This window comes from Leptonotus elevatus, chromosome 11 (assembly GCF_054856555.1).
Source record: "Leptonotus elevatus isolate MCC_2025b chromosome 11, RoL_Lele_1.0, whole genome shotgun sequence".
Taxonomy (NCBI): domain Eukaryota; kingdom Metazoa; phylum Chordata; class Actinopteri; order Syngnathiformes; family Syngnathidae; genus Leptonotus; species Leptonotus elevatus.
The window spans coordinates 13,911,410-13,920,905 of NC_141249.1; the positions used below are offsets into that span (position 1 = coordinate 13,911,410).

At 40.0% G+C, this 9,496-nt stretch overlaps 1 protein-coding gene across 1 annotated transcript; it reads right to left on the reverse strand.

The window, feature by feature from the left end:
* Positions 1-506: 506 nt before the first annotated feature.
* Positions 507-9,270, reverse strand: lpl2a (lipoprotein lipase 2 a). Its single transcript, XM_086088701.1, has 10 exons — positions 9,014-9,270; positions 8,354-8,550; positions 6,924-7,103; positions 6,663-6,774; positions 6,344-6,577; positions 4,385-4,627; positions 2,460-2,580; positions 2,079-2,297; positions 1,880-1,987; positions 507-1,791 (listed from the first exon to the last, which is right to left on the reverse strand). Exons 1-10 carry the CDS (start codon positions 9,111-9,113, stop codon positions 1,770-1,772), a joined length of 1,536 nt encoding a protein of 511 aa, XP_085944827.1. The 5' UTR covers positions 9,114-9,270; the 3' UTR covers positions 507-1,769.
* Positions 9,271-9,496: the final 226 nt, after the last annotated feature.

Sequence of the window (9,496 nt, forward strand, 5' to 3'; positions counted from 1 at the left end):
TAGCTTGCAGGCTAACTAGTGTCTAGCGCTTCTTGTTGTGGCAGGAGCACCCCGTAACAGCCTGGTGGGACATATTTCTTCTAAATTATGCTAGATTACCGGTAGTATTATTCAGTCAGGTGCAAATTATCACATTCTCAAAATGGTCTTAATAATTACCAAAATGCACACACACAAAAATAATAATAATAATTGATATGAATATATTGGCATTATTATCTTTAAAGCCCGTTTTTCCTTTTGCTCTACTTCATAACCCAATTTATTAGTCTTTTGACTAATTATTTTCCACCCTGAAGATAAAAAATGTGGTGACAAGTTATAAAGTATTTTGGATTTAACTAGTCAAGTCAAAATAAATGACTTGGTTTATCTTCATATATTGTGAACTTGGGTCAGTTTGACAACTTGCAGTGGTGTCACCGCTGCAAGGACAATCATAGATTATATCAAAGTAAATTAACAACTATTTCCACTTATCAAAAGCAGAAAAAATGAAGACAAGGTGACCTCATGTTGTTTATTAAATATACACATTACAACACCACATATTTACATTTATGTACAAGGAGAAGCGATTACATTTTAATGACAACCAAAAACTGTTTTGTTTTGACTACAAAAATCAATTACTTCTTATTTACATCAGCGGTTTAAAAACGCCCACCCCTGCAGTCAGTGCAAAAATGGAATATGTGCACATGTATCGGAGGTTGAAAATAAAGTCACAATGATTACAGTACCGATCTCTGAGGAGCATCTGCACACAAAAATGGAAATTCCTTTTTTTAAGCGTAACAATGCAAAAAAACGGTGAAATTATGTAGTGTGTTGTTTCCAAACGCAAACAAAAAACACCTTTATCCGTTCAAACACGTTGCAATATATGGCTGTTATAATACAATAGAATCTCCTGTTCACTGTTAAATAAAGGACAAATGGATTATTGATGACCAAGCATTATTGTGCCGCATTCGAGAGAAAAAAACACAACAATAACAGGCATTTGTTGAGGTACCAGCCGAGTAACGTTTCACAGCGCAAAGGTGGAACTGAGTAGAAATACAGTAGTAATGTCTGTTTGTTGCCATAACAACAATAAAGCACCCATAAAAACACACACAGCAACAAATGCTTAAGGCACACTGATCCAGTCCCGCAGTCACGTGCAGTGCTGGGGGCCACAGTGGTGAATGCTTTGTTAATACAGTACATAAATACACTATTGCGTAAAACACCTTTATGACCATTAAAAAAAAAAAAAACTTGTCTCTTTGGGAAGGTAACATTAGTCTATGGTTACTTTTACATGGACTTCACAAAAAACGAGATTCAATGACGTCAAAATGTCTAAACAAATAAATTAATCGAGGATCAATCAGTTTCCCAACTCCTGGGTCACTCCTGGGGGATATTTGCACGAAGTTTATGTCCATGTAAAAGCAGCCATTGAGTTTGACAGTGATATCTATAAATACCATCATAATGGGACATTAGTACCTCAAAAAATATTATATTACTATATGACAAGAGTCATTCCGACGCGACTCGTTTAGGCACCAATGACACACCAATTAATTACTCATAAACAAAGAAATAATTGACAGCATTTAACATATATAATGTTTTCAATAAAAAAGGACATACTCCTGTGGGTATCTACAAGTCAGTGACGGCTTTTTTTTTTTTGTAGTACGAGACATCAAATACATTATTTACTAAGTGCTGAAAAGGACACAAGGCTGGTGACGGTTGTTTTCTCCGCAAGGTCAGTGGGCATCCAAGGTTATTCTACAGATAAAGATGTTGCTTTTATTGACAAAACCTTGAAACGGTGATTATTTTGTGCAGATAAAGCAGCTGCAAGAAGTTTATTTACCTTTTGGAAGCACGTTTTGCATCTGTTCGCCATGAGTCCTTACATTTGACAAAGGTAAGCTCCCGAGTCAAGTTGGAAGATTCTGGATCTTTTGCACAAAACACAACCCTGGAAAACACATTTCGGATAAGTAAATGCGCTTCCCACAATATCGCCCGAATAGCGCAACTGCCTTTTTTATTAATATCCGTCGACTTACTTTTGCTGCGTCTCTCCAGCCCGGATGCGAATTTTGTGCACCTCCATATTGGCGCCGTCGGAGTCACCGGACCACCAGGAGGAAACCATCTTCAACATGCTGGAGGCCGACCAGCCGTTTGACTCCTCCCACTTGAACTTCAACATCAAGAGCTCGCCGATGTTCTTTTCGGTCACCAGCAGGAAGGAATGCGTCCTATTTGCGGATATTTTCTCCTTCCTGTCAGAACATTGGGTGAGGCGTTAAGTCATAAATGTTACCCATAAAGCCAACACGTCCAATAAAATGTTGTACCGTGTTGCTAATGTTGTTGTGCGGCACGTTGAACTTTTTACTGCTGTAATTCTCTTAGAAGGAAGCTAGATGTTATTGCACACTTACAGCTTAAGCTGCAGGTTATCAACCTCCCCTTTGATCCCGAACAGCGAGACGGTCAGCGAGGGCTCCATTTCCGAGCGGTTTACTTTACTGGAGAAGTGGATCTTCAGCTGGTAGTGGTAAACTGTACAAGGAGAAAGAACCACAGAAAATACAGGAAGTAAGTCAGTATATAATAGCACCATGCCAGCTAAGGGGCATCCCTAGTGGCTGTGAGAGAGAGAGAGAGAGAGAGAGAGAGATGACATCAGAGCAATCCGATTGGACGCCTAATACGTCCTTTGAGGCAGTGCCATGGCGTCCATGGCAAACCATTCCATTTTGTCCATGATCTTGCCTTTCAGGTCCAATGTTTTGATCATTTGGGCTAATCAAATCATAGCTTGTTGAAACCCAAAGAGCAGTAAAATGAGCAGAATAGTACCTCTCGGAATTGCCACATAGGATACTTGGGTATTTTGCCAAAGAGCCCCGAGCCACTCTCACACTGCATTCCTGGCTAATTGGTGCATTAGAGGCGAAACAGTCGAGCTGGGATCAGCTTTGCCTTTCAGACTGAACTCGCCAAAGCAGGACATTGCTCATTTACACACCAGTTGCGGCTTCCTCTATTAACATAATTAGATGTATGGGGATGTCGACTAGTGGTGGGCGATATGGACAAAATTTCTTGCTGACCATTCTCAACATCAGCAATGAATAAAAAAAAAAAAAGGATTCAAGTAACATTGTAATGCAGCTCTGCTTTAATGATGATGCCTTTTCACACTCTTTGCTGCTGAGTTAAAGCATACAGATAATGCCTGTAGAGCTGTCAAAATTAATTGATTATCAAATGAATGGACAATTATTTTAATAATAGAGTACTTGTTTGGAGTAGGGCCCAACCGATATGCATTTTTTTTTTTCAGGCCGATGCGATACCGATTTTTGGCAGAAAAAAAAATACTGATTATTGATTAATCTGCTAATTATTTAAAAATATATAAATAATGCATTAAATTGTTTACCTCTTGTTCATGTTTAACAAATATAAAACATCATAAATCGTGCTGTTTCTACTAAGTACTGTCTCAAATGTTCTCCAATTACGATACTGTAAATGTATAGGATCGTATGCCGAGAAGCGTTTCTTGGGAGGAGTAATATGGCGGCCTTGCGGCTTCAAAAGTCTTGGCCTATTGGCTATCCAGTAATATATACAGATCAGTGGATCCTCCCTTCACTTTTAGCATTTGCGCTAGGCTAGCGATGTTTTAAAAACGAAGCATTTTTTGTATTTAAATATACAGTAGATGTAATTCCTCTTGTCATGTGTTTAGTTTTACAGTTAACTCCAACTGGGGTGTCATTAAACAACTTAAAGGACGCTTAGGGACAACAGAATAACATACGCTACACACTCGCTAGTTGCTAATGCTACGCAAGCATTGCATTCAGGGTACTTTCACAGCGTCGGAAACTTCGTTTTGCTTTGATTATAACATTTTAAGGGGTAAATAATCGGCCAATTGGCCGATTGTTTTGGCAGATGTTTGAAGGGCAATAATTGGCAGATTAATAGGTCGGGCCCTAGTTTGGAGCCATTTTTTAAATTATTTAAAATGGTCTAAATCCTCTGATTTCAGCATATAAATAGTAATTGTGCACTGATTTCTGTAGTTCGTAATGAACGAAGACTGATTATCTTCTGTGTTTAAACAAAATAAGACTTTTGCAAACATATTTTTTCACTTAGGAAAACAATGACCGAATCAGTAACATAACACATCAATATGAAAAATATGACGTACGAAATAAACACCAATCGCTGGTTAATAAACAGGAAATGCTTTTTTTAATACATTTAATGCAACACTAAAATGAATCGAAATCTAAAAATATTCGATGGTGACAGCACTAAATGCCTAGCTCTGGTGCACACTCACCTCTAAAGGGCATGGTGGCTCTGGTCTTGGTGTACATCTGAACATTCTGCGCTTTGCGGACCTTGCTGATGTCGTAGCCCACCGTGTTGCAGCGGCTTTTGTGGCAGCTGAGGCACATGCCGCGGTCGAACCTGTCGTTGCTGCCGCAGCGGTAGGCCTTGGCCGCCTCCTGCTCGTTCAGCAGGGAGTCGATGAAGAGGTGGATAGAGCGCTCGTGCTCACACTTGACCGCATCGGCGATGGCTGCGGGAGGACGTTTAAAACGAAAAAGATAAGTGGTTACATTTGTCCTCATCTACTGAGCAAACTGTCGCGAGCCAAGATTCGAGAGTGCCAATTTCTACAAAGATTCATTTCAGCCATGTTTGGGCCCCTCTGCTACTGTTCAGCCTGCTTGTGAATGGGAACATTGTGTGAGTGGCGGTAACAATGTTCGCCACGAAGCCCGATTAGTGACAAGCAATGCGGAGCCAAGCTGCTGGACTGTTTTTGTTTAGACTAAAAGCACACATGTGATGCCTTGTTGGACACTGAGACTGCCTCTAGTTTACGTACACAGCAATGCAATGTCAAATTACCTACAGGGCATACTCAGTTTACACTAAGGTTCCATTCCAATAGTTACCATATGCCTCAAATTTGTACTCAAGTTCAATAATATGTTATATGAGCTCACGCGAATCTAAGTCATCCATCACAGGGGGTGGCCATTTTGTCGATTGAAAATGTCATCAGAGTTGCTCAGGGCTCAGCTAACGACCGATCACAGCTCACCTGTGTTGTGAGTTTAGTCATGTGACGTGATTGGTGGTTAGCTGAGGTCTGAGCAACTATGAGGTCATTTTCAGTCGACAGCAAATGGCAAAATGGCCGCCGCCTAGGATAAATAAAAATGGGTAAATTTTGCTGCTTTGTTCATATTATAAACTTTTTTACAATTACATATTTACTTTTACATCAGACACTTAAATTACTCTGTTTGCCTAAAAATGTGTACATTTCAGCCTACAAGACCTCCAATTCCAATTTAAAAAAAACATGTGAACATGTGCTGTTTCAGGAGTGTAAACAAAGAATTTTCATTGAGTACTTACTCTTACTCAAGTAATTCTTTGGAGGACTACTTATTTACTTTAACCTAAATCATATTATTGTAAAGTAGGGGTGTCAGGCGATTAAAACATTTTAATCGCAAGACTTCAATAGTTAACTCACGATTAATCGCAAATTGTATATCTGTTCTAAATGTCCAATAATATGTACAATAAAATATTTCTTTTCTAAGTTTTCATTCTGTTGTTAACATAAAAGTAGGCAAAAATGTTAAACTGATATAAATATGGCTGCATCTTTTAGTCATTGATACAGTAAATTCATAATAATTCAAAAAATGTTGTTACAATTAAAAGATGTACTGTGCTGTAAAAAAGTGCTAAATTGATTTTTGTTGGTCATTTTTCTGCCACGAGATGGCATAATTGCATTTGTAAGACATTGGTGACAGCTCAGTGCATTTTTCTTTTCAGAGTTATCGAATCTTTTTGTGAAATTCTGCACATTTTTCAAATTGTAAAAGACAAATTGACCCCAGTCTCCACAAATATATGCATTATTATTACATTTATAACAGCTGAATTTTGACATGGATATGTCTGCTGCTTTGCGACTGGAATTCCCCCAATACAGGCTTACCAAATAAGGGGCGTTCCTTAATCGCGCGGTATAAAAAGTTAGTGGCATTAAAGGAACTTTAAATTAACTCTAAATGAAAGCACTAATTTTGACACCCCTAGTAAAAGTGCTCTACCCTGAGTAACATTTTTGGCTATTCTACCCAACTCTGGTCGGTACATGCCGTGGTATTTTGCTAATCTAAGTTTATCTAAGATAACACAGTATTAAAATTAAATTCACAATTACATTAGTCGCTCAAAAATAATTGCAAATAGTATTTCTTACCTAATACCCCAAATTTGGCGATCTTCTCCAGAGCGTCTCTCAGGTTGCAACCCGGCTGGAACCTGCCTCCGTTAGGGTAGATGTCCACGTGGCCCACGGGCTGCTGGATGCCGATGCTGAGACCCAGAGAGCCTCGGGTGAAGGTGTGGAGGACGTCCACGAAGCCGGCGTCATCTGGGGAGAGGCGCCTGTGGGCGTGCTTGCCCTCAAAGTCGGGCCCGGCCGGGTCCAAACCTGCAGACGGAGACGGGGTGTGTCAGCGCTGACATAAGCGACTTTAATGTGTTTGGGGGACACAATGTTGTTTTTTGCCTTTTACCTGTTATTCTTCCAACTTTGTTAGTCGCATGGCTTCCTGCGATGCCTGCCACGTGAGCACCGAGGCTGTAGCCAATCAGATGCAGGTTGTCAAGCGGAATGTTGGTGCTTTCCTGTCAAACGCCCGTAATTAAAAATTGTCAAATATTTGTTTTATTCAGTTATTCAATAATAGCTCAAAGTCAGCTGAGATATGCTCCAGTTCACCCGCGACCCTAATGAGAACGCGTGTGATAGAAAATGGATGGATGCTCCCACTGACCTCAATCCAGTCAATGAAGCGTGCCACCTCCTGCCCCACCGGCTTGGTGTTCTGGGCTGCGACCACATAGTGGTTCTGAGCTGTACTGAGCCAGTCCACCACGATGACGTTGGCCATCTGCTCTCGCTCGTACAGCGCCGTCACCAGTTTAGCCACCCAGCTTTCAAACATGCCACCCAACTGTTGAAGATAAAAACACCAAATGAGAAAAAATTATAATCATGATTATTTTTGATTGATATTGAAATCAATAAATCAAGATGAATAAACATGATTATTCATTTAGCTCAAAACTATTACTGTTGCTGTACTACAATTATTTAACTACCAAAACTCAGTAACATGAATAAAAATAAATATTAGCTATTCTTGCTGTGCACACCTTGGCCTCTAGGGGCAGTGTGGTGCATTGAATGCATGGAGATACATGCTTACATTCATATAAAAATTGTAGAAGAAGTAAGTCTTGATTCAACTTTATTAATACAAATCCTTTTATACATACTAGGAAGAATGTATGCCTTTGAATATTTTTTATATTACCTGCATTTGTGTGTGAATATTTGTCATTAAAGGGAATATAATCTGGAACTCGATGCAAATTTTCTATTAGACTGTCAATGGGATTTTATTTTGACTTAAGCATTAGCACTGGCAATGTTTATAAAACGAAGTTTGTCTTGTATTTATACAATGTGTGTAATTCTTATAGTTGCGTGTTTAATTTTACGATAAACTCCAAAGAGGATGCCATTAAAATAAGGCAGAGCAAAATAACAGTCACACGCTTGGTGGCCAACCAACACGGTGCATTTGAAGTGCTTTCACAACGTACGAATTGGCGCTAATCGTTATTGTTTAATTATAATGTTGAGTGAGAAACCAAAACCACAATCAAAATAAAATATTTGCTAACATCTGCTTTTAATTTGGAAAACTATAATCAACATTTTTGCCTGTTTTTTTGTTTTTTTTATAAGTGATGGACCGAACCAGTAATTGAATCAGAATGAATTCTTGTTTGTGTGTTTTCTGCACTATCAATTTGAAGAAAAATCTTATTTTGGAATAAAGGGATAATTTTTTAAAAATGTTTTTGAATACAATTCATTAATGAATTGACAAAATAATGGATGGATTAATTATTAAAATAATTGTTTGATGCAGATCTCAACCAAAGCGTTGTCTAATCTCTCTGACTCCGCCTCAAAATCAGTAGTGGCTTTATATTGCATGTTTATGCCAACGCAGGGTATACAATTTCACCCTGAATGTTCTGAACTCCTGTTTCCATATTGTTTCTATGGGGTACGTGGTACAGTGGGTACAAGCAAATTTTAACTCACGTTTTTTGCCGTTTCTTAAAAGACAACCTAAATTTACAATCGAGAGACAAGTCCCGACCGGTGGAACCATATGGAGTGTCTCACCGTCCACCCGTGGATGATGAGGAAGGTTTTGGCGGTGCTGTTGAAGGCGCAGGCCACCAGAGAGTCGACTTGGCCGGGGAGGATGTAGCACAGGTCGTCTTCCGGGTGGGAGGGTCTGCGCAGGGAGAATCTGGCCACCGTTTGATTGGTGTCATACTTCTGCTCAAACAAGTCTTTGATGGGATCCAGGAAGTTGCCTGTGCGGGGAGGAAAGGTTAGCATTTAAGTGTTTTTTTTTGGGTGGCTGAGCCATCGTTCTGGCTGGAGAGGTTCGCCCCTTGTGGCCCCTTAAGACTGGACTTCATGCTGTCAGACTGAGCTCCATGGAAACCAGAAGCAGCTTCTGCAAGTTTCTGAGTGAAGAGTCAGCTGACTCAACAGGGGGGAGGGTGGGATTTGTGTGCAGAGTGGGGGTGGGTATACAGGACCCTCACATTTATGAGTTTGCAAACTAAGACAGACATTTTACAAGTCATAGCAGCCCAAACGCATCACAATTCATATCTGCCTTAATGTTCCTCCACTTTTTTTTGCACTAAAATGACGTTAAACATGTCACATACTAAATTAGCATGGCATTAGTTGCAGCTCAAACTACGTCACCAACTTTTCACACGCAAATGTAGACTGGGGGGGGGGGGGGGTCTTTTGGGAACTCACCAAAAATAGAATCGGTCAGTTCTTGCTCCAAAGACGTCACATAGCGAACTGCCGCGTTTAACACCACTAAGCAAAGAAAGCCAAGTCTCCAGGCTTTCATTGCTTTGACAGCTTTGTTCTGAAAGTGTCTTCAACCGCGTCGGAAAGATGCAGACGAGTTAATATATCCAAGAAGTTTTGGCAATTTGTTTCAAATGGAATAATCCCGTTCCGTGCGTCGTGTTGCGCGCAGTGCGCAGGCATGTGAACCACCTTGAACCGAGTCCGCGTCTTAAATAGAACCTGAGCCGCCCCATTGGTTGTCAAGCTCAGGGCGGAGAATGGAAACATACTGTCGTTGTAAAGTCAATCATTACACTGGATTGGGAGTGCAGTAAAAGCCTAGTCAGCGACATGATGACAAATTTAGACTTTGTTTAAACACCTTAAGAGCACTCAGTGAAAGCGTTTGCAATGAAGACAATTTACTATCTGTCTTTTACG

Bases quoted from the DNA above. Each gene is read 5' to 3' on its own strand.
- lpl2a (XM_086088701.1), bottom strand. From the start codon at position 9,113: ATGAAAGCCTGGAGACTTGGCTTTCTTTGCTTAGTGGTGTTAAACGCG. The intron at 8,551-9,013 runs GTGAGTTCCCAA...CTCCCCGCACAG, and splicing joins ACTGACCGATTCTATTTTTG to GCAACTTCCTGGATCCCATC. The intron at 4,628-6,343 runs GTAAGAAATACT...GTCCTCCCGCAG, and splicing joins CGCCAAATTTGGGGTATTAG to CCATCGCCGATGCGGTCAAG.